This window comes from Anabrus simplex, chromosome 6, assembly GCF_040414725.1.
Source record: "Anabrus simplex isolate iqAnaSimp1 chromosome 6, ASM4041472v1, whole genome shotgun sequence".
Taxonomy (NCBI): domain Eukaryota; kingdom Metazoa; phylum Arthropoda; class Insecta; order Orthoptera; family Tettigoniidae; genus Anabrus; species Anabrus simplex.
Genome location: NC_090270.1, coordinates 329,232,866 through 329,259,290, shown reverse-complemented (window position 1 = coordinate 329,259,290; position 26,425 = coordinate 329,232,866). Strand labels below are relative to the sequence as shown.

The window sequence follows — 26,425 nt, the reverse complement described above, 5'->3', positions numbered from 1 at the left end:
AGCGGGACGTAAAGCTAATAACATTATTATTATTATTATTATTATTATTATTATTATTATTATTATTATTATTAATTGGATTGCTACACCTTTCCAAGATGCTGTGCGCCGTTGAGACACCACTACAAGCCTCCTACGTAGGACAGTGCAGTGACGGTGTACTAGGGGAGGTATGCACCTCTACTTGTATAAATACCTGCCTTTGGTTTTTATATCTAAATGCCACTCTGGGGCAGTTTCATGATTGAAGGGCTACAAAAAGCATGACAACTTTCAGTGTTTGTTGAAATATTGTTAGCCACCCATATTTCAATAAGAACTGGAAGTTTTCTCGCTAAATATGACGACCTGATCACCTGATCAACAACAACAACATTGCATTTAATGCTGTTAGTTCTGCTGCCTCTCATCTCCACTAGATGGAGTATCTTTTCTTTTTCTTTTTTTTTCTTGGTTAATTCGATTTTTCCTCGGACTCAGCAAGGGATCCCACCTCTACCGCAGCGTCCTGGAGCGTGAGATCACTGGCCTCACATGCTATGCCGAACAGGGGCCTTGTGGAGGGATGTGAAGATCAGAGTGGGTAGACAAGGAAGAGGGAAGGAGGTGGCCGTGGCGTTAACTTAGTTGTTATCCCGGCATTTGCCTGGAGGAGAAGTGGAAACCACGGAAAAACACTTCGAGGATGGCTGAGGTGGGAATCAAACCCATCTCTACTCAGTTGACCTGCCGATACTGAGTGAACCCCGTTCCAGCCCTCGTACCACTTTTCAAATTTCGTGGCAGAGCCGGGAATCGAACTCAGGCCTCCGGGGGTGTCAGCTAATCACACTAACCACTACACCACAGAGGTGGACGATGGCATATCAGCTAGTGTGTAATTATTTAAACTTCTCCAGATTATTCTAGTTATTTCAGGGGTCCCTGGAGCCACCCAGCCTTTTTGGTTTTCGCCGAATGCCCTTCCTGATACCACGTGATTTTTGAAGTGATCATTTCAACCAGACTGGCCTTCCGGCTGAGAAACCAAGTTGTTTGCAAGTTGCAAGTCTTATGGCGACGATGGAGCAGGGAAGGGCTAGGAGTGGGAAGAAAGCGGCCGTGGCCTTAATTAAGGTAAAGCCCCTGCATTTGCCTGGTGTGAAAATGGGAAACCACGGAAAAGCATCTTCAGGGCTGCCGACAGTGGGGTTCGAACTCACTATCTCCCGAATACTGCATACTGACCGCACTTAAGCGACTGCAGCTATCGAGCTCGGTGGCTGAGAACCCAGCAGCTAAGCTGATCATGCGCTCTTATAATTAATTTAACTTATTCAGCTACTTTAAGCGTGTTGCGTCATTTTTACAGTGGACTCCTAAGTTAGGCCTATTTAGCGTAACTACACCAACTTTAGGATAATCGAAGATTATTAAATATTTTGTAATAATTTAATGAAACGCAATGCGTTCTTACAAAGTATTAAGTTAGATGAGCAATTCATCATCATTATCAGCCAATTCAATCATGATACGTCTGCGGGCAAGATAATTATGTAATGGGTCTTTCAAGGCTCTACGGTCTTGGGCAATTCTCTGCCAAAACACTCCCTTAAGTCCTTGTCCCGTCGGTCCGCTGGTCGTCCTCTCGACCTCTGATATTATCGAGGGCTCCATTCAAGAACAAGTTTTGTCCATCGATAGTCCTTTCTTACTACGAGCCACATATCCAGTCCATTGACACATTTTCAAAGCCCAGACATTTCTATAATAGATCTCTAACACTCCATATCCTGTTTTATGTCCGTGGTTTCCTTCCTATATTTACTCAGTGATTTAGTTCTTTTTCCCATCTCGCAAGGAAAGGGCGCGCGTACCGAGGAATCGTCGATCTTTCGTAAATTTTACACACATGTTAAATGAGCCAAGACTTGCAAAGGAACTGACTCGAGAACTTTTATTCATTGAGGACCTACGACATACCATGACTACAGTCTATAAAAAAATATCAAGAACTCTTTCATGAATTAAAATCGAAGAGAAGTTAAATTTGGAGTGACTTTTATAATATAACGGACGCAATGACAACAGACAATTGGTGCCAAAGTAGCTTCGATCTCAGATACACAGTGACTCGTGCCACGGTCTATGGTTTCCAATATAAGGTATGTGTTGTACTTAGTTTGCAGGAACCGAACCTGGAGTGCCCGAAGAGGCCTTGTGCTCTGACAAAGCTCTGTAGAGAATAAGTCTATATTCTTACACATTGTGTGCTGTTCGATTGAAAAATCAATTGAACTAAAAATAACACAATGACCAAAATACTTCCTCCTCGCTCGGCTACGCAGGTGGCTACTCCATAACCTACTCGCACTGTCTAACAGCTGATTTGAGGTCGCGCTGACATGCGCTTATAGTCATTGTGTGGGACAAGTGGTTATTTGTATAATAGTAATCAACATATGCAGTTACTTTTGCGTTGGAAAAAAATGGAATATGTGTATTAAGCCCTTATCCTCGCTCCATTAGGTGTGGTTGGTGTAGAACCGCTTTGTTTTCAACATTTCTACGGTGAGCGTCGTTGTTGCAGAAACTACTGTATACAGAGTGACTAGCTTTCGTGTGTAACGTCCCTTGTTATACGGATTAACCTTTATTTTCACTGTAACAGTTTTTATTACTTTGGCGTTATTGACCCACAGTCAATGCAGGAATTAAATTCTCTTAATGCTACTGGATCATTTTCACCACGTGCTGCGCAATTACTAAAAGATCAGTGGCACAGCCCCTCGACAAGTGAACCCAGCACGCGCGCTAATTCAAACGTGCGATTTTAACGCTTTCCCTAGGTCAAACCAAACACCATGGTGCAACAGCCCCGAAGTGCCATGGCCTACCAAGCGACCGCCGCTCAGCCTGAAGGCCTGGAGATTACGATATGTCTTGTGGTCAGGACGACGAATCATCTCGGCCGTTTTCTTGGCTTTCTAGACCGGGGCCGCCATCTCACCATCAGATAGCTCGTCAATTCTAATCACGTAGGCTGAGTGGACCACGAACCAGCTCTCAGATGCAGGTAAAAATCCCTGATCTGACCGGGAATAGAACCTGGGACCTCCGGGTAAGAGGCAGATACGCTACCCCTATACAGCGAGGCCGGCCTTTCTCTAGGTCGCATGAGTTAAATTTCGAATGAAAATGGTCGGTGTGTTATTCTTGGCTCATTTAACGCGTGTGCAAAGTTAACGTAAGATCCGTGATTCCCCGGTACGCGCCCTTCCCATGTCAGTGTCTGGTGGCCGTGATCGGTAAGGCGCCAATGACACCGTAGGTAGCTGGATCGAGTCCCGTTGATGGAATTGTGGGCGGCAGCGTAACAAAGGTCGTGGTATACATTTTGTTTTACACTCTGCTTTACGATGAGATAGGAGAGGCCTAGGTGTGGGAAAGAAGCGACTGTGGCCTTAATTAAGGTACAGTCCAAGCATTTGCCTGCTATGAAAATGAGAAATCACGGAAAACCATCTTCAGGGCTACTGACACTTGAGTTCGAACCCACTATCTCCCGAATGCAAGCTGATAACTACGTGACTCAAACCGCAGAGCCACTTGCTCGGTGGTGGTATGTAATTTCTGATCGCTAGTCAAAAGCCTGGCATATGGCGCTGTTGATGTTGGTTTGTCCGTCGGATGGGGACGCTAAACCTTAAGCAGACCCGTTAGTGTTTTTCTATAGAAGTAGGCTATGCACAGACATCGGGTGTCATCCTCTCCCTGCATCGTCGTCATTATCACCTGCACTAGGCCTCTCTACATCACAGTTCATTGCAATGTTTGCAGATGCACTCCAGGTGCTCCTTCATATCTTGTGATGCAACCCATGTTCTGCTAATCTGTTCACACAAGAAATCTTAGTTTTCACATACAGTCGAAACCGTTTATTGCGACACCGCTTTCAACGACATATCGGGTATAACGGCGATATCTAATGGTCCCGTCTAAATCCTGTGTAATCGCTTATTACGACATCGGTTATTACGACATATAGTATAAAACGGCGTATTTTTATCACATTTTCGGAGAAATGTATGGACTATAACGCCCAATGTTGAATTTTGTTTGTTACGCGTTTGGGGATTCCTGACAACAATGTAAAGATTATTTTCAAACTCTTGTTTTCAGTAGATTGTAGATTTCAAATCAGTCTGTTAAATAGTCAAGGCAAGCATCGCTGTGAAGATGTAGCAAAAGAAAGGTAAAGTGTTTAATATTGAAGAAAAGTCACAAATAATTTGGCGATTACAAAGTGGGGAAACAAACGTCAGCGGACAGAGAGAACATCTCATTTATTAGTGTGCGACATTATTGATCGATTTACACTGTTGTTACTTGTCTTTACACTTATTATTTTATATTTTGCTGACATATTGTTGCTGTGTTTACTGTATGAAAGTGACCGAGGTATGAGCGATACTAGTAATGCTATTTTTATGCAGCCAGTCTCTGCTATGAATGGTGCGAAAATATTGCTCATAGTGTCAGTTGGGACAAGCATTTCAGTAGCCTTGGCAGACTGATATGTATGTAATAGCAACTTCAGTGAGGAAAGCAACGGGAAACTACCTTACTCCTCATTTCTCTAGTATCCCGCTTCAGTGACACCTGCGCTATTTCTGGCAGCTGATGGCAGAGCTGTGGAGGATAAAACCAGCATACATACATACAAGTGTGCAGCCTAAAAATTACAGATATTACATTTTTAGCAACAAGAAAAAAGTACTGGTTTGTGCGACTGTCAGCTGTAACGTCCGTTGATTGGCGGTCCGTTCGGAGACGTTATAACCGGTTTCGACTGTATTATGTACTCTTATATTAATAAGGGCCCCGTCTAGGAAGCCAAGAGTAATGGCCCGAGAGAATTCGTCGTGCTGACCACACTATACCTCATAATCTGCAGGCCTTCGGGCTGAGCAGCGGTCGCTTGGTAAGCCATGACCCTTCGGGGCTGTTACACCATGGCGTTCAATCAATCAATCAATCAATCAATCAATCAATCAATCAATCAATCAACCAATCAATCAATCACTACTGATCTGCATTTAGGGCATTTAGATGGCCGATTCCCTATCTGTTGTTTTCCTAGCCATTTCTTAAGTGATTTCAAAGAAATTGGAAATTTATTGAACACCTCCCTTGGTAAATTATTCCAATCCCTAACTCCCCTTCCTAAATGAATATTTGCCCCGATTTGTCCTCTTGAATTCCAACTTTATCTTCATATTGTGACCTTTCCTACTTTTAAAGACGCCACTCAAACTTAATCGTCTACTAATGTCATTCCATGCCATGTCTACGCTGACAGCTCGGAACATACCACTTAGTCGAGCAGCTTGTCTCCTTTCTCCCAAGTCTTCCCAGCTCAAACTTGGCAACATTTTTGTAACGCTTCTCTTTTGTCGGAAATCACCCAGAATAAATCGAGCTGCTTTTCTTTGGATTTTTTCAGTTCATGAATTAAGTAATCCTGGTGAGGGTCCCATACACTGGAACCATACTCTAGTTGGGGTGTTACCAGAGACTTATATGTCCACTCTTTTACATCCTTACTACAACCCCTAAACACCCTCATAACCATGTGCAGAGATCTGTCCCCTTTATTTACAATCCCATTTATGTGAAGATCTTTCCTTATACAGTATTAACACCTGCAGTAGATACTTACAATGATTCCCAAAAGGAACTTTCACCCCATCAACGCAGTAATTAAAACTGAGAGGACTTTTCCTATTTGTGAAACTCACAACCGGACTTTTAACCCCGTTTATCATCATACCATTGCCTGCTGTCCATCTCATAACATTATCGAGGGCATGTTGCAGTTGCTCACAATCTTGTAACTTATTTATTACTCTATACAGAATAACATCATCCGTAAAGAGACCTCTGATTCCACTTGTTTACTCATATCATTTATATATGTAAGAAAAGATAAAGGTCAAACAATACTGCCTTCTGGGTCAGATAAAGCTTCGCCTACTCTAATTCTCTGAGATCTATTTTCTAGAAATATAGCAACCCATTCATTTTGGTTTATATTAATAACGGATTCACTTGCTTTAGATCTTGGTGAAAGGGATTTGTGAATTGAAAATATTTGGAAGACATTACCTTAAAACAAATGTCATATCCACATTGGCGGGGGTTATTCATATCTCATTGCATCTCTTATGTAATTCTAATCCATGACGAAGAAGAAACCACAATTTAGTTGCACTACGTGTATTTGTTGTGAGTTACGGTTACCCTAGCTTTGTTGTGCTGTGTTGAGTTGATGGACAAAGGGAGATTGAAACTGTCTGTGAGACAAGGGGCGCTTGCCTCTCTAAAATAACGCATGACGAATTATAAATAATTTCTTTTTTAAAGTCATCTTTCATTTTCATGTCACGTCTCTGGTCCGGTCCGGTCCAATGGAGAGACGTTCCGCAGCCTGTCTGGAGCTGTGTGCTCTGTAAGCTTAATGTAGAGCTTAAAGGAACTTGTCTCTGCAGTATCGTTTCTCGTACGGCAATCTTCCTTTGAAGTTTATATTGCACTACGTGGCCTTGAAGTTTGCTCTTTAAACTAAATTCTCAATCAGCAGACTGGTTTTGTAAATGTATACGCTGAGTTGCGGAGGTACCGTGCGAAGTAACTGTGCGATACGGGATGTGTAGTAGTGAGGTTTCATTCAGGAGATGATGGGTTCGAAACCCTACATTGGGAAGCTCTGAAGATGGTTTTCTGTGGTTCCCCATTTTCACACCAGGCAGATAGTGGGGTCGTACCATAATTAAGACCACAGCCACCCCCTTTCTATTCTGTTCCTATAGAGCACGACGTTAAACCGCTTGCAACATCAACCACCACCACCATGGAGTGGCGTTCCCACCCAGAAATGTAACTCTGACAAAACTGCCTTCGCACAATGCTTGTGGTGTGACAAAATGTGTATGTTTCGCATGTTTACAATCGGTATCGTCCAAGGGAATGCACCGTATCTCCCTTAAGCGTTAATATAAGAATGAACTTACAAAACATTGTAATCTTTGAAAAATACCGTATAGGTCTACGTAACTTCATACTCTGGCACGTATGTCGGAGACTTCACTTCATTAAGCGTTGCAGTGCTAATTCAATCGGTAATTAGCCTTCACTCTGAACAACTTTTGAATACCTAAGAATGATACTAAAACCTTAACCATTAAGAATGTCGCTCAAAGTCTCCATAGGCGATATGCATGCTCCTGAGGAGTAAGAGGTAAAGGCTCCCACTATCCGTAACTTAGACACTAAGTAGGATAGAATATGTTTTACGTTTCACGTAGGTAGTTACCTTCCCTGTCCCTTCACTTTTGTTATTTCGTCTGGGTGTTTTCCAAATTCGTACGTTTCTCATCGCCAGATGTTTCATTCCAGGCTTGTGTCAATGTCATAACCTGTCAATGTCATATGTTACGTTCACATGGTATGTGACCCTCTTAGACTGATTCTGATGGTTCGGTCAGCTTCCGCTTCGAACGCTAGCGCTGTGCCACGTCCGAGGAGCTACCTGGTGACGAATGAACGTACCATTTCGACTTCTATTATAACGCCTAAATTTCGGAAAGTGATTCTTTAAGAAGCCTTTCTCGTGGACAGTTGACATTTTCTTCTGATGACGAAACATAAAGAATTTCACCTTATTTTCTTGACACGACATAAGCCCAAAAGCCTATACAGTATCATGTCTATAGGATAGAATAGTTATTTCTATACCTAGTACCCTTTGTTCATAGTAATTGAGAATTGATCTTATACTTAATTTTGGTGTAGGCTGAGTGAACTTGGTCGGTAGATGCAGAGTGGGTTTCTTCCCTTAAGAGGCCACGGCTTGTCCATGGTCCAACAGCTCTGTACTCTGACCGGCCAACCGAGCAGTGGAAAGGTTGCCACGGCTCTACCGTGCCTCTACGCCTCTGCACTCGGGAGACGGGACAGAGGCACAGGGACTGGATTTCACTCCTGGCCCCACCCGTCGGCTGTCCTGAGAATGGTTTTCCGTGGTTTTCCATTTCTCCTGCACTAAGGCGAATGCCGGGACAGTTCGTAGTATAGGCCACGGCCGCCCACCCCCTTACCTTCTCCGCACACATCCTTTACCGTAACAAATCTTCCGGCCAGGAGATTCGGCGGGTTTGGAGATTTGAAGGAGTTAGGAGATGGGTGGGTAGGTTTGAATCGGTGAAGGAGCTGGGTGGGGTGTAGGCCTCTTGGCTGAGTGCTTTATTGATCTTTTCAAAATATACAATTTGATGAAATGAAATGGCGTATGACTTTTAGTGCCGGGAGTGTCAGAGGACATGAAGACATGTTTGGCTCGCCAGATGCAGGTCTTTTGATTTGACGCCCTTAGGCCACCTGCACGTCGTGATGAAGATGAAATGATGATGAAGACGACACATACACCCAGCCCCCATGCCAGCAAAATTAACCAGTGATGGTTAAAATTCCTGACCCTGCCGGGAATCTAACCCGGAGCCCCTGTGGCCAAAGGCCAGCATGCTAACCACGTAGCCATGGAGCCGGACGTACAATTTGATGTTACATGGTTTTACAATTTTCGATTCATATTATCGTTTTCTAGATTCCATTTTACAATTTACAATTTCTTCTTCCATTTATTTCACAATATTTCTCAGAAGCGGTCAAGTGTCTACGGATAAGCCGAAACATCCGCTCGCTTATTTCAAACCCTTTTCGCTGAGCGAAGTTTCCTCTCGTAACTGGTTTTCTGTTTCGTGTGGGGTTTCTTAAGAAGAAGAAGAAGAAGAAGAAGAAGAAGAAGAAGAGGAAGAAGAAGGAGAAGCTTTTTGTCACATCACTGTTGAAGATTTCATTTCAATATGGGAGGGTTGTGTGAAGTGAGTTTTTTTTTTTTTTTTTTTTTTTTGCTAGTGTAGTACAGTACCTTCTACTCTGTTCAAGTATTGCAGTGAGGTAGATTAGTTATGGCGCTTATTTGCAAAATTAGTATGGGCTTGTTTATGAAGTCATAATCGTTTACTCGTATGCGAGGCTGAAGACAGTGTCCTCACCGGGCCTAATGAGCTGCAGCTCACGCGCGATGCTGTCAGAAGAGAGGAATGGTCGTCATAGGTGATGCATGTTAAGATTCTACAACTGCGTGAATGAGGATTCGAAATGTCCGGTTCTCCTTATCCACAACTTGTCTGGTATATTACTAGATTTTTTTTCACTTTTTTGAATTTAACGTGACAGGCTTTTGGAGTGGACGTCTTCAAAACGAGAAATTCGGTGATAGTTTATTGTTCCCTGCCAGCCATTCCTTGTCAATTGGTCAAGTGTTTGTCTTACTTTGTGCATATTGTCCTAAATCTTGGCGTTTGAGGTTAAATGCCTCTACGGATGCTCGGTATACTTTCATGTGACGATGATGATTGAAGTTGTTAGCGGAAGAAAGACTTCATCTCTGTCTCTGAGAACTTGACACTCAACACGAACACAAAATAACCACCTACATAAAATACTGTGCTTCCGAAGTACGCGAACTAATTCGCTACCTCGCCTTGCACTGCGCAGTATACTGGTTTTTTTTTTTTTTTTTGCTAGTTGTTTTACGTCGCACCGACACAGATAGGTCTTACGGCGACGATGGGACAGGGAAGGGCTAGGAGTGGGAAGGAAGCGGCCGTGGCCTTAATTAAGGTACAGCCCCCAGCATTTGCCTGGTGTGAAAATGGGAAACCACGGAAAACCATTTTCAGGGCTGCCGACAGTGGGGTTCGAGCAGTATACTGTAAGTATAAGAGAGCGCCAGGTGCCTTAACTTCCCCACTTGAAAGACGACAAATACATAAGTAAAACATTAAACTACACTTGACAAATTCGTACGTTCCTCGTCGCCAGATGTTTCATTCTGGGCTTGCATCTATGTCATACTTTCTATGTATGTACTCCCGTTGTTATGTAAGTCTGATGTTTCCGTCAGCTTCCGCTTCGAAGGCTAGCACTGCACAGCATCCGATGAGCCATCTGGTGACGAATGAACATACCACTTCCACTTCTGTTATAACGTCTAAATTCACACCTCATTCTTTGAGAAGCCTTTCTCGTGAACAGCCGAGATGTTCTTCCGATGACTCAGAGCAAAGTTCTCTGCGAAACGTAAAGAATCTCACCTGATTTTCTGGACACGGCATAAGCTTAAAAGCCTATATCATGTCTATGAGTAGGGAAGGTGAAAGCATCAATGGCTACACTTTACAGAATTACTTCGAAAAAATAAACCTACAAACACTAATAACGCACATGGACACAGTATGCCAAGAGCGTGGGCAACAGCAGGTGTTCTTCTGGTTCGCAATTTCATTATTATTATTATTATTATTATTATTATTATTATTATTATTATTATTATTATTATTATTATTATTATTATTATTATTATTATTATTATTATTATTATTTCTCCGTTGGAGTGTTCTACAGACCACGCGACAATTTGAATGCTTCATTCTTTGTTGTTCCTACTTCTTCCTCCAATACTCCTTCATCTGCTCACTATGTCTCCTTTTTCTCTCCTCGGACCAGTTTGACCCTCTTTTCTTTTCCTCCTGACCTTGGAATCTTTCCATTATTAACACTTTCTCTCCAAAACTCTCTCTCTCTCTCTCTCTCTCTCTTGCTGTTTCTTCTCCTATAGCGTTTCTTTCTAATCTTTCTTGACTTCATGAATCCAGGTTATTGTTGACTTCTTGTTCCTACGATAATTTAAGATCTGTTTGGTTAAACTTTTGTCACCCATTCTGTATAAATGTCCGAAAATTATCAGTCGCCTCTTCCGCATTGTTTCTGTTATGTTTTCTATGTTCCGGTATATTTCATCATTACTTCTTGATTTTCAGAGTACTGTAGTTCTTAGCGGATCGAGTATTTTCCGTATATTTTTTCTTCCCAGTACTTCTTATTCAGCTTGTAATTCGTTACTAGACAGTCACTCGTGTATAGGCATTCCAGTTTGACTACCGTGTTGTGTTGTATCTTGAGTTTTTATATAACAATTTTTGTTGGAGATAATCCTAGTTATACCGTTTAGTCTCTTCACTTTGTGTATCCCTTCTTCTACAGCGGACTTTCCCAAACCATTCTTTTGAATTGTTTCTCCTAAATATCTTCATTTCTTCTTCTTCTTCTTCTTCTTCTTCTTCTTCTTCTTATTATTATTATTATTATTATTATTATTTCTCCGTTGGAGTGTTCTATAGACCACGCGACAATTTGAATGCTTCATTCTTTGTTGTTCCTACTTCTTCCTCCAATACTCCTTCATCTGCTCACTATGTCTCCTTTTTCTCTCCTCGGACCAGTTTCTGTTGTTAAAAATTCTGGAGCATCTTTTATATTTGTAATAATTTTTTTTTTTTCTACAGAAATTCTTAAACCTGTTCTGTTGGCTTTTTCTTCCAAAAGATTTACTTGTGTTCCTGAATGTGTCAGGTTTTCCATTGCAAAATCGTCTGCAAATGCTGGATAGTTTATTTCAACACCTCTGTTCTTTCTTCCCAGAGTTATTGATAAAATAGCTTGTGTTCTTTCAGTTTTTGTGTTCTTTCAGTTTTTCATTTCAAATTCTTACTATTCTTTCCGTCCGGCTCCATAGCTCCATGCTGGCCTTTGGTCACAGGGGTCCCGGGTTCGATTCCCGGCAGGGTCGGGAATTTTAACCATAATTGGTTAATTTCGCTGGCACTGGGGCTGGGTGTATTTGTCGTCTTCATCATAATTTCATCCTCATCACAACGCGCAGGTCGCCTGCGGGTGTCAGTTCTAAAGACCTGCCCTTGGCGAGCCGAACTTGTCCTCGGACACTCCCGGCACTAAAAGCCATACGCCATTTAATTTCACTATTCTCTCCAGGACGAAGTTGAATAGGAGTGGAGATAAATCACAACCTTCCATTACATCTGCATTTATTCTGACTGTTTTAGATATATCACCCATAAATTTTACTTTTGGCTTTATAGTTGTTTACACCTGGCTTGTTACCTTTCGTATGTGAGGGATGTATAAGAGCCACTTTCCATTCTTATTATTATTCTACTACTTTCCCCACACCTATGGGAGATCGGTGAACCTTGTCGCACATGTAGATGTGGCCCTGTTTTACGGCCGGATGCCGTTCCTGACGCCAACCCTATGTGGAGGGATGTAATCACTGTGGTGGTTGCTAGTGTGGTGTGTTGTCTGAATATGAAGAGGATAATGTTGGGACAAACACAAGCAGCCAGTCCCCGAGCCAGAAGAATTAATCAGACGGGATGCAAATCCCTGACCCGGCCGGGAATCGAGCCAGGGACTTTCTGAAACAAACGGTGACCATTCCACCAAGGAATCGGATTATCAGGGATATATTAACTATTAAGTACTAATATACCAATGTGAAATATTGATTACAAATGAATAAATAGTTAATTATAATAAACTTACATTCCAGAAGTACTTCTCATTTGATAATGCCTTGTTCAACAGATTCTTGTTTCACAACACTTTTCCGTATAATTCATTAGAGTTGGATTGATTACAATTTATTGGAACAGGTGTCCGGCTCCATGGCTAAATGGCTAGCGAGCTGGCCTTTGGCCACAGAGATCCCGGGTTCGATTCCCGGCAGGGTCGGGAATTTTAACCATAATTGGTTAGTTTCGCTGGCACGGGGGCTGGGTGTTTGTGTTTTCTTCATCATCATCATCATCATCATTTCATCCTCATCACGACGCGCAGGTCGCCTACAGGAGTCAAATCAAAAGACCTGCACTTGGCGAGCCAAACTTGTCCTCGGACACTCCCGGCACTAAAAGCCATACGCCATTTCATTTTTTTTCATTGGAACAGGTAGTGATGAGTGATCTACGGCTAGAAGAATATAGTGTATTTTGCACTCTTTGATACTACTACTAGACATGTTTTCATTTTCCCCCTGAGGGGGGAGGCGGGCCTCTTAGACGGTGACGCCGTCTCTCAGGCCGGTAGATTTGTTGCGGTGAAGAATCAAAACCACGGATATTTTAACAATGATGCTATAGTCTAAAGCGGGACATTTTAAGATAAAGAATTTGTTTTCTGGAAAACGTAACATTCATCCTACGTTTTGAAAGGCTGAATAGAAGAAGAAGAAAAAAAGTATGGTCCTGAAAAAACGGTACATCCAGCAACCTTAGACAAGTCCTAGTCATGAAAGTCAAAGTACGTCCACTTCAGGAGAAGCGCATGCGCTCTGAGGTTCACTCAGCCTACACCAAAATTAAGTACAAGATCAATTTCCTATGAGCAAAGGCGACTAAGTGTGGAATTAACTATTCTGTACTACTTAGTGCCTAGGTTACGGATGGTGGGAACCTTTACCTCTTACTCCTCCAGGAGCATGCATATTGCCTATGGAAATGCAATGACTTCACTTTGAGCGACATTATTAATGGATTTATTAAGAGAGGAGGTTAAGGTACTAGCATCCTTCTTAGCTATTCATAACTTGTTCACAGTGAACACTAATTACCGGTTGAATTAGCAGTGTAACGCTTAATGAAGTGAAGTCTCCGACAAACGTGACAGTGTTATACTACGTGATGATCATTTTCAAAGTTATGCCGACTGACATGCTGGAATGTTACATACCTCATAAGGCGGACTCCTATTAACTTCAGCCATTCCAACTTGATTTATAAGATTTTAATTGTGATTAGTCAGTTCTCGTCATAATATAATTAGTCAGCAGCAATTCTTTGAAATGATGTCTTGTCATAGTTTAATTGTTATTCACGAATGTATTTCATCCTGCAGGGACTGCACAATACTCTATAGATCAAGTACTCCGGGCCTAAGGGGAGTCGTAATACTGTATCTCGTCAATGTTGAAATAGCTGGACAAATATAAACCTTTTTCTCAGTAGCCATTGAATGTAGAAATATGATATTTTAATATTATGTTAATTCATGTCCTTTGTATACACTGATCTAGAATAGCTTTAAAATATGTGCTACAAAAAAGTTCTGATTTAAAAAAATATTCCCCAATTTTTTTCTGTAGATAATTTATTATAAAAAATGAACTGTTCAAGAAATGTCAACCAAAGTAAATCTACCCAACCACAACAATATCACAAACATATTTTTTACAATTTGCTTTTCGTCGCACCGACACAGACGGTTCTTATGGCGACGATGGGAAAGGAATGGCCTGAGAGTGGGAAGGAAGCGGCTGTAGCCTTAATTAAGGTACAGCCCCAGCATTTGCCTGGTGTGAAAATGGGAAACCACGGAAAACCATCTTCAGCGCTGCCGACAGTAGGGTTCGAACCCACTCTCTCCCGGATACAAACTCACAGCTGCGCGCCCCTAACTGAACGACCCACAAACATTTGGTTCACATTTCGTGGAAATGCACTCAGTAGTTTCTGAGAAAAGGGAGCATTTGTTCCGAAAAAAAAGTGATTTCGAGTAAATTGCATTAAAATGTAAAAGTTTCGTTAAAGCTCACCTACTGCAGAATAGAAGCTTTAAAATCCGCCGCCAAAACAACACTGCATTTTGCGGTTGCACCTCAAGCTGGTTGACCAACTAATAAAGCAAGTATTTCTCTTCAAAACACGCCAAACCACAGCCCTCTAGTTTGAATATTTCCTTAGATATGTGTAAATCTGTGATACATTGCACAAAACGTGATTCTAAATAGAAGTCCACCAATACATAAAATCAATTATTTAAAATAGTAAGTATTCAAATATTTGAATGAAACAGGTGCCACATTAAACAGCATGACTCATACGTTAATAAAATGTAAAAAGCAGCCGTCTCAAGATCACTTATTGGTGGTTTCAGTGTACAAGGTAGCTTCAAAAAGTAAGGTAACAAGAGTTTCCATGGTGGATATAAGGATACACAGTACTAGGATGTTCCAGATGGTTGATTTCCTCACCAGGGGAGTGAAAATCAATGCCGCCAGCTACTGTGACTCACTGGATCCAGTACGGGTAGCAATTCGCAGAAGACGATCTGGGCTTATCTCAACAGGCGTCCTGTTTCTGCACGACAACGTCAGGCCACACGTGGCCAAGAGCATGCGTGAACTGTCACGACGCTTCTGATGGGAAGTACTGAACCATCCTTCCTACAGTCCCGACCTGGCACCCAGTGATTTCTATCTTTTCGGCCCGTTGAAGGAAGCACCTGGCTGGTAAACGATTCGACCACTATATGGCCCTTCAACATGCCGTCATGACGTGGCTTTAGGGACTGGACGCTCATTTCTTCCATGCCGGCATCGATGCCTTGGCGTGCCGAAGGAACAAGAAGTTGGACAGGAATGGTAACTATGTTGAATAGTAAAGCGTATTCGTGCCCTACTAGTGTCCATCCTTATATCTGCCTGTAAAATAAAGTTATGCCTTATGGCTAGTGTCATCCAAAAATTTGTGCAATGCGACGCAACAAAATGTGTGACGGACGTGTAACCATAACAACCGTGCAGACAGTGATGTAAGGCGTGGGTGGATGGTCAGACAGTGTTACCTAACAACCGTGCAGGCTGTCTTATGGCTGGTTGCCCTCTGGAATTAACAGCTGTTGATAGATGGCCATGACCGGGAGGCACATCTGTGATAGTTTGATTTTCGCAAAGCGAAATGCGGCTTCTTTTTTGAATTGCCTTTGTACTGTGTGATGTCTCATACAGTACAGTGGCATCTAGCGGCCTTTGCGTTTATCCCGACACATAGGGGCCTTTTTGTCTTGTTACGTCTTCGCCACTGTGGCCAGTCCTAAGTATGGTTTTCTGTGGTTTCCCATTTTCACACCAGCAAATGCTGGGTCCGTACGTTAGTTAAGGCCACGGCCGCTTCCTTCCCACTCCTAGCTCCTTCCTATCGCAACGTTGCCATAAGACCTATCTGTGTCGGTGCGACCTAAAGCAACTTGTAAAATAGAAAATATCGCCAATTGATCCAGGCTTGGACGTCTTGATGGTTGAAACCTACATCCCTCATGTCTTCTTGGATGTTATCTAACCATCACTTCGTAGCCGCGACCTCTTGGGTCTAGCAGGGGGGCCCTACAACTACACGACATGACCATAACACAGGAGTAGAGCCTTCCTATTCCTCTCCATGATTGGGGTCTCGCCAAGATTTCTTCGCACATCTTTATTTCTGGTGTGGGTCAAACCAGCCAATCCTACAGTCCATCCAGCACTCACATCTCCATAACATGGAGGATCTCCTTGTTTCCTGGTCAAAAAGATTACGTTCTACTCGATAGGAAACCACAGGTCGTATCACTGACTTACAAACGTTTGCCTTCACTAATCAGGCATTTTCTTATCGCTTATTTACTTATCCTGAATAAAATAGTATGTCATTTTTATAATTCCTGGCGAAATGTGTGTGTTTCGTTTGTTTTGTTTTGTTGATGTGTGGTAATTACGTCACATCATCTTCATGCTGTGTTTATCTTTAGACAGAGATAGGGCTGTCGATTGTGGCGGAGACAACTTGTTTAGTTCGGAGAGCACCCAACAGTTTATATCAACTTAGTTAAATCTTCTAACCGATTTCCCTACCGTCGACTCTCATGTTGAAGTTACATCAGTGTAGGCTAGTTTCCCAGGAAACACAACCTGTTGTTGTGGCCCGCTCGGGTGACTTCCATAAATACAGCGCGGTTAGCTTCTAACTTAGGACCACTAAGTTGCAAATTAATATTCTGCGCCTCCTAACTTTCTGAGTTCTGCTATGCAGGGGCTTAACCGTGAGGAGGGTTAGAGGAAGAGGGATTCACCTCTTCTCCCTTACACATTAAAGATCATGGTTTGATTATATCAGAGTTCAAATTTAATTCATACCTTGGGTATTATTCGAACAATCATATTATTTTTCCGAGGAAGCGAAGATCTTTGAGACTTACGAATATTTTAGGCAGTGTCTCGTTTCACTCTGCTGAACATTAAATACTATAATGACTCTTAAATGCGATACCCTTTGGGTGGGACGGTAAAATAACACCCACGGTGTCCCTGCCTGTCGAATACTGGGGTTGCATCTTAACTTAGACTACGACCGCCACCTTCTGAATGCAGACCTCCTTTTTTCGCAGTAGCGGCATCGAAAACCTGAAGAAGTGCTCGCGACCTTAAGCAAGCAGCGAAATATATCAGTAAGGAATCGCCTGAATGGCATTACAGCATAGAACTAACTGGAAACCATAACAATGCGAAGAATGAACAAGAAGTTACATCCATTAATGGTTATTTTACACTCCTGTTTTCGACTTGTATCTGACAAGAGAGCTTTCCTCTATGCATTTCACTAACGGTGAGACGTCTGTACAAGATCTCTGCACAAAATATAACATTGCTAAGTGCGGCGAACTGGAAACAATGAGATTATAAATAATCCAATGAGAGCAAAATATGGTCATTGACAACAATTCTCTTCACGAATGTCGTACTTTTAAGTGATAAAATTAATGGTACATGAAAGAGGTCTACCTTTAGAGGTATCCATGCCATCTGCGACCAGTGACCGCACTTCGTGCGTGACATCCATTGGTATGGCGGGATTTGAAGATTGCTTACGAGATCAGAAGCGGGATTATAGTGGGGAATCTTAACCGGGAGAGAAACTGGCGAAAGGAAAGAAAGAAGAAAAGCAGGCAATGGTTTTCTTTATATTTAAACAATTTAAGAATACAATCCTTTTAAAGAAAACAAAATGCAGATTAACATTACAGCTACCTAAATCTTACCAGCAACTTTGAGGCCGAAGGCTTGGTAAAAAATGACTACAGCACGTTTAAGAAATGAGTAGATACTTTTAGTTAAATGAACGTTCGACATTGAGCCTCCGGTCTCACCCGCTCACCTGTGGATTCCGTGGTTCAAATTCCGGTGACTCCATGTGATTTGGGCTGGACAAAGTGGAGGCGGGACAGGACTTTTCTCCTTGTACTCCGGTTTTCCCTGTATCTTTCTCTCCAGGAACACTCTCCAATAGAATTTCATGTCATCTGTCAGTCATTAATAATTGCTCCGGAGGAGTGTGACAGGCTTCGGCAGCCGGCACAATTCCTTTCCTCGCCGCTTGATGGGGGTCTTCATTCATTCCATTCCTTACCCGGTCGCATGAGTGGAAATATGCTGTGGATTTTCATTTTTTCAAACGTTAGACATTCACAAACTGAATAAAATTAAAATAACATTGTCTTTTTGAATTCTTCTGTCGTTGTTTATTCACTGTTTGCCTCCTGTCGTTTTCACAGTATCCATATATGTTTGTTCATTACTGTGGGTTCTACACAACTTTCATCCAATGTAACCTGATCCTTTTCATTTCTTGCTCCAATGTCTTGAATATTTCCAGTCCCGTATTCACCTCGGCTTGTTTTAGAAACTTTACCTTCGCTCCCATCCAAAAATTCACTCTCCGTCTGAATACTCATTACAGTCATTACTATACATATTGCAGCCACTGAAATCTATTTGATGATTTCTGACCACCAAAAATAAAATGCCACTCCTTGAGAATCGACGGTACTACACAGTAAAAACTTTTGCAACATCCCTTATTACATCATCCTCAAATTTCATTGTTAGGTCATTACTAACTGCATTCACATAATATGACGTGGAGTTGGGATAACGAAGAAACACATTAGTAAAAAGTTAAAGGTTCCAGTGTCAGCTGTACAATAATACGTTATGCATCAATCAGTCAGTCAATCAGTCGTCCGACTCGTTGGCTGAATGGTCAGCGTACTGACCTTCGGATCAGAGGGTCCCGGGTTCGATTCCCGGCCGGGTCGGGGATTTTAATCGCTTCGGATTAATTCTTCTGGCTCGGGGACTGGGTGTTTGTCTCCGTCCCAACACTCTCCTCTTCATATTCACACAACACACTACACTACCAACCACCACAGAAACACGCAATAGTGATTACATCCCTCCATAAAGGGTTGGCGTCAGGAAGGGCATCCGGCTGTAAAACAGGGCCAAATCCACATGTGCGACGCAGATCGCACCCGCGACCCCACAGGTGTGGGAAAAAGCGGTAGGAAAAGAAGAAGAAGAAGAAGAAGTCAGTCAATCAGTCGATCACCACTGATCTGCATTCAGGGCAGTCACCCAGCTGGCAGTTTCTCTATCTGTTGTTTACCTCGTCTTTTCTTTAAAAAATTGCGAAGAATATGGAAATTTATTGAACATCTCCATTGGTAAATTATTCCAATCCCTAACTGCTCTTTTTGTAAACGAATATTTTCCCCAATTTGTCCTCTTGAATTCCAAACTTTATCTTCATAGTGTGATCTTTGTTACTTTTAAAAACACTACTCAAACTTATTCGCGTACTAATGTCGTTCCACGCCATTCTCTACCGACAGCTCGGAAATACCACATAGTCGAGCAGCTCGTCTCCTTCCTCCCAAGTCTTCCCAGCTCAAACTCTGCAACATTTTTGTAACGCTATTATTTTGTCGGAAATCACTCAGAACAAATCGAGCTGGTTTTCTTTGGATTTTTTTCATGTGATCCCGTTGCTTATGTATGTTCAGTCCTGAGTTCTAAGGCTGGTTGGATCCTGAACATCTCCACCATTAGCTGTCATAGATGGCCAAAACATCACTGATGAGGCGTACTAGGAAAATGAGGAGTGAGGTAGTTTCCCATTTTTTCCTCTCATTTAAATATGAAGATGTGTTTTAAGACGAACGCAAACACTCAGCCTCCGGCTTCATTGGCTGTCAGAATGTTGTACCCCAGGAGTTTTTCATTGTCTGGTAGCTAACATCTAGGAGTGTCACATGTACACTCTCAAATGACACCGATCTCAAAAATGGGATCGAACCCTCAATTTTCGAATGGAAGGTCAAAGACTGATTGACAGTGCCACTGAGGTCGGGGGGTTTCTCTGTTCGTTGACTGTTGGATATATCTGTTTGATATTGATAATATTAAAATGTGAACAGACATTTGATTGAGGAATGTTGGTGTTTTGCAGTGGGCGGGATGAGCCGACCGCCCAAGCCCGCGCCGCAGGTGAAGAAGGTGGCACCGCCTGCTGTGCCTGACGTGTTCCGCCACTCCGGCAGTTCGTTCGGCTCAGCAGGCTACAGCAGCAGCAGTGAGGACGGTTTCATCACCCCTGCCGACACCCAGCCTCCCAGAGGTAAGTCAACGATGGCATCTTCTTAATCTTTTTGAATTTTGAATTTCCAATCTGTCACATGTGATTTTTTTTGGCGTTAAAACAAGCATATTAATATTTCTGAATTTCCACTTGTGATATCCACGACTGAAGTCCGCCCTAACGCTATGTAAAAGCCCAGAAATCATTTTGCAGGTAATAGTGTACACTTTTCAGATAACACCTATCGCCGTCTGGAAATAGAGACAGGGTCCACTCCACGTCCAGTCCCTGTACGACACATATTTTTTGAATTTTATTGGAAAGTATTAAGATACATTTGCTGTATATTCCTCCAGTAGCGTGCACCCAGTGAGACGTGGAAATCATGGATCCATTTGAGTCTAATATCATTTCCTCTCACTAATACTGGATTACTGTCATTCTTCTGTGCGATTCCAGTGATCAAATCTTGTTTTCTTTTTCGACCTCACCGCTAAAAGGTTTCCAAGGTCTGAAAAGGTTCTACTTTCGTTCCTTTAATCGGCCTTCTCTTCCGATACTCTCGATACTCTGTGCTCTCATTCTGGTATTGTAATAGGTGGGTGGCATCGTCACTGCACAGGCAATATTCCCTACACGACCCCAGGTGATCATGTCCAGCCCTTGTCCCGTTTCTCTACGGGGTCGGTTATGAACTGAGATGAATCTTCGTAGGGAATTTTTAGGACCTCATCAGAGGAGTTAACGAGATGGAACGAAAGACGTTATATATGATACTAGGAAGGGAGAGGGTGAAACCTGGTGCCGGTACGTAGCCTACTCCTGTCGAATAGCACCAATGGTTCTGGTCAAGGCTTAACGTCTCCATCTGACGGACGAATAACATATGCACATATGAGCACTGCAGAGAGGTTTCGAATTGAACCCAGGCTTTTGGCACGCAATCTCGTGATTAGAAATTGTATACTACCCTGTCGGCCAACATTCTGATGGTGGATTGTTTTCCAACCAACGGGACTCGAACCGGCTAACGACTGTGTCAGACCATATAGACTTCACGCCTTAACGATCGCGGCCACCAGATGAGCTCCTGCGTGATTCCAGACAATTGGGAAAAAGGATTTTTTTAAATTTTTTCTTCGGGGTGTAGTTTTTAAAAATTGTTGTTCACCGGGCACATAGTTTCTCCATAGTTACAGGTTCGTCTGAGAATGAATGTGCCCCGTCGGCAACTATGTAGTATGTAGGTGTGCACTGCTGTTTGTGTACGTGCTGTATGTAGAGAAACAGAAACATCGTGCAGAAGAATACATTTCAGACCGTACAGAACTGTGTAACCCGAGTCGATTAAAAATTACCACTGTTAGGATTGAGACTTTCGCCCTTTGCTCTGTCCTGTTGAGTCATACAGAGGTTACAGTTTTGTCAGTTATTGTTGGCATGTCGTCAAAATATATTGTTCTCGTGTTTCTGTAAGGTGTGAACAGTGAAACCTGAGGAACCAGTATAAATATACAGTACAGTACATAGGGCAATAATCTCACTTTATGGACGGGTAGTAATCTTATTCCATAAAGGAATTGTGATTGTTCGGTGTTTACTGCTTAACTGCTGCACCTGGTTGCCACTAGAATGATCATAATTCAAAAGCTGGGATGACCCCTGAATTATTGCCCATTTTATTTACAAATAGTCGATCTTAGTGCTGCGACCTGCAAATCATGAAATGCGACAGCTTCCGGCATGTTAAAGACACCACGGCACCATCAGCAGCAAGTAGGAATTGTCGTTAAACCAAACCCCACGGCGCAACAGTTCCAAAGGGCCTTAGCCTTCCAAGCGACCGCTGCTCAGTCCGAAGGCCTGCAGGTTACGAGATGTCGGGAAGTCGACAAATCCTTTCGGCCGTTATTCCTTTTTTCTACACCGGGGCCTCTGTCTCACCGCCAGATAGCTCCTCACATGTAATCACATAGGCTGAGTGGACCTCGAACCAACCCTCATCCAGACAAAAATACCTGATCTGGCCGGGAATCGAAACGGTGGCCTCCGAGTAAGGGGCAGGCATGTTACCTCTACACCATTGGGCCAGCAGAATTGTCGTTAAACAAATTAAATATTCAATTACAAATATTGATGCTGAAATAATGTTATTGGCTTTACGTCTCACTAACTACTCTTTTACGTTTTCCGAGACGCCGAGCTGCCGGAATTTAGTCCCGCAGGAGTTCTTTATGTGTCAGTAAATCTACTGACACGAGGCTGACGTATTTGACCACCTTCAAATACCACCGGACTGAGCCAAGATCGAACCTGCCATATTGGGGTCAGAAGGCCAGCGCCTCAACAGTCTGAGCCACTCATCCCGGCATTGATGTTGAATTGGCTTTACGTCTCACTAACTACTCTTTTACGTTTTCCGAGACGCCGAGCTGCCGAAATTTAGTCCCGCAGGAGTTCTTTATGTGTCAGTAAATCTACTGACACGAGGCTGACGTATTTGACCACCTTCAAATACCACCGGACTGAGCCAAGATCGAACCTGCCATATTGGGGTCAGAAGGCCAGCGCCTCAACAGTCTGAGCCACTCATCCCGGCATTGATGTTGAACAGAGCGGAGTGATTCAAGACAACTTTTATGTTGAGCTTATTCATAAAATGACGTACATGGAGAATCTCGTAGCCACAGACACAGATTCAGTCGTTCCTCAATACTTAAACCCACCGTTGACCATCAACGTGAATCGAGAGTCATGCATTTAAGCCAATCGACATATGTCGAGAATAACAACAGACTCGTACATACAGCCCATGAATGACCATGGCCTGCCAAGATGGCAGCTGACCAGCTACTGGTCATCCTCAGCCTCCGACAAAGAGGCATGGTGCAGGTCTTTCGAGCTGACGCCTGATAGGCGTCACACGGCACACACTCTCTCAGCCCTAGAACCATTGGAATTACAGTGGAGGTTAAAATACCCGACCCGGCTGGGAATCGAACCGGGGACCCCAAGGGCCAACCATTTAGCCATGGAGGTGGAGATCTTGCTTATGATTTTCAGATATCCAGAGTGGAACGGAGGCCCATACCACACGTGTTGCTACCCTTATCAATCAGCGATTCTTATTGGTCGATATGATTAAAATTAGCCAGTCAGAAAGTTTCCGAGATTCAGGCAACAGGCAGTGAGGCTGATCCTCTGATAACTAGAGAGAGTAATAATCTCAAAATTCCATATTAAATAGATTTTAACAGTATTGTGGAAGAGGGGGGTGGGGTTCTTTTCTGACATGGGGGTAAATTTTTCCCTCCATAACAGATCGTTTTCCCCCCGCCGGTATACATGATGAAGATTTTCCGACTCATCTGCATTTCGCGGAAACAGATGAGCGGAAGGGCACAGTTCGCCCTGGGACTCTCATGTACTTGTTCTAAAAAAAAAAAATAATAATAATAATAGAAGAGATCATTGTGTATACATCAGATATTCGCATAGTTTTAGCGAAACTCGGGAAAGTATAAATTTTTAGACATCTCGTGGTCATTATTCGAACCTTGAACTGTATGCCACCAATAAAGTATCCGGATGAAGAGAAATAAAGGCTGCTAACTTTAGTGTTTTAGAGAGTATACTACAATTGATATCACCTATTTGTACTTCTTTTCACCAGTTAGAGATGTGGTAACAGTACAAGAAGATTTGCACTGGAAAACATAGCTTAGAAATAATAGATACATTGTAGCGCTCTTTCAGATCAATCATTGATCACTCGTTCATATTTTTGTTAAGGAAATAAGATTCCATGCATCAATAAAACTTGAACTAATTCCTTCTTAATTTTATTTAAAACGATGCTGGCCCCGCAGTGTAGGGGTAGCATTTCTGCCTCTTACTCGGGTTCGATTCCCGGCCAGGCCAGGGATTTTTACCTCATTCTGTGGGCTTGTTCGAGGTCCACTCATCCTACGGGATTACAATTGAGGAGCTATCTGACGGTGAGATGGCGAACCCGGTCTACAAAGCCAAGAATAACGGCCGAGAGGACTCGTCATGCTGACCACACGACGCTTCGTAATGTGCAGGCCTTCGGGCTGAGCAGCGGTCGCTTGGTAGGCCAAGGACCTTCGAGGCTGTTGCCCCATGGGGTTTGTTTCTTTTTTGTTGTTTGAATTTAAAACGATACTGAATTCCAGAAATAACAAAATACCTAATAATCAGTGGATCTAATTCGCAATGCCTTATTTTCGCTAAAATAATATATGATAGATTATGGTAGAATAAGACAGTGCTTTAAAATGCAATAATATACCATGCAAATTAATATTTTAAAAACACATTGAAATATACAAACACAAACTAAAACGGAGTCATTTTAATAAAACATAGTAAACAATAATGAAGCTGTTTTCCAGTCTTTGACCGGGTCAGAGATATAATGAATGAATCATATATTATAGGCTATTAGTACAATGGGGTCACCACTCCCAAAGTGATTTATTAATGACTGACATATGTGATGAAATGATTTTGGAGAGTGTTGCTGGAATGAAAGGTGACAGGGAAAACCGGAGTACCCGGAGAAAAACCAGTCCCGCCTTCGCTTTGTCCAGCACAAATCTCACATGGAATGACCGGGATTTGAACACGGTATCCAGCGACGAGAAGCTGCCGTCTGAACCACGGAGACAGTAAAGAATAATATAAAGAATAATACGAAACACTACGTTTATATGCGATAAAACAAACCACTATTGCTCATAAAAGGGATGACTAGGTCTGCTGACTGCTCGTCATCTGGTTGGATGAGGGAGATGGTACTCGGGAGTTAGACTACAGCGCAGATCGGCCAGGTCCACGCACTCCCTAAGGATGTGTACCACTGACAGATGATCGCCGCAAGTACGCACCGGGGGGGCGCTCACCCTGCAGTTGGTAGGACTGCGTTACTTTACCGTGACCGATCCGAAGAGGGCATAATACCACTATTTCTCTCCGAGAAGCCCGAAGCGAAGTCTTCCATACCTTCGTAGTTCCTTTTATCGCTCTCAGCTTATTTGATAGAGGGGTGACCTGCCACTCCATCTGCCAATGGGACATAATCAAATGTCTCCGCTGAGAGCTAATATCACTGACTAGAACACTGTAACTAACACTAACCAGAGGGAAAAAAGGGAAGGGATCCGACACTTCGAAAAATGAAGATATCGGCCAAAGGAAGATAAGGGCCACGAAGGGCGTGAAAATGAAAGACTCCCTAGCCCTCGCAAACCTAATTGCGTCGAGGTCGAAAAAGAACAACAGTTGACCAAGAGAGGTCTAATAGGATAGATGAAAGTGAGGAGCCTGGCACAAGTAAGTGGAAGCAATGACAGGACTCAGCTGAGGGCCCCGTGGTCGCCAACCCACGCTCCAAAGTTCAGAGCCCCTGAGGCCCCATTTAGTCGCCTCTTACGACAGGTAGGGGATACCGTGGGCGTTGTTCTACCGCCCCCACCCACAGGGGGATGGAACATTGTAAGGCAACGTGGGCAGTGTACAGCCTCCTTGGCCCCCCATGTGGCTTGGGAGCCACATAAACGTAATTCTGGTGCTGGCATCCGAACACCCGGCCAGCAGGTCCTGGATCAACTGCACCAGAGGGTGCCGAGGGAAACATGTACTGTATCTATAGATTGTAGCGCGCTCAAGGAGTCGGTACACAGCAGAAATTGCCGGCGCTCATCGGACAGTCTGTGCCTCAGAGGTTCACAGATGGCATAGAACTCTGCTGTGTACACACTATAGACCTCCGACGTTATGGTCAACAGCGAACGCACAACCTACTCCCGCTTCTGCCCTCGAACCATCCGTGAAAACAACGACCGAATCGGGGTACCGTCCAATAACGGGCAGGAAGAGTCTCCGATAAGTGGAGGGGTCCGTATTCTCCTTCGGGCCGGTGTGGAAATCTAGAATGATTTCAGGTCATCGTAATATCCAAAGAGGTACCATACTTGTTCGTCTGACAAGACAAGGAACCGAAGATGCATCAAATAATCTGTGACTGCTATCCAAGCGTATTCCAACCGACTGCGTTGTCGAGGGTAAGCAGCGTACAGCCTACGGACTAAACTGGATAATAAAAGCCTAGTATGTGATTATGGATTAACCAATATTAATAGATTTTGTATAATGTTGTCACTTTTAAGAACAGCCTGTGATTGTGTACGCATTTTTCTTCTGCACCTTTA

The 26,425-nt window shown here is 43.0% G+C and overlaps 1 protein-coding gene across 4 annotated transcripts in view; it reads left to right on the top strand.

The window, feature by feature from the left end:
- ckn (CRK like proto-oncogene, adaptor protein) overlaps positions 1–26,425 on the top strand; it is a 653,887-nt gene that overhangs the window by 523,288 nt on the left and 104,174 nt on the right. For all 4 annotated transcript variants that reach the window (XM_068228464.1, XM_068228463.1, XM_068228462.1 and 1 more), the window contains exon 2: positions 20,064–20,231. In XM_068228464.1, coding sequence (XP_068084565.1) covers positions 20,064–20,231 — 168 coding nt within the window. The remainder of the gene's footprint in view (positions 1–20,063; positions 20,232–26,425) is intronic.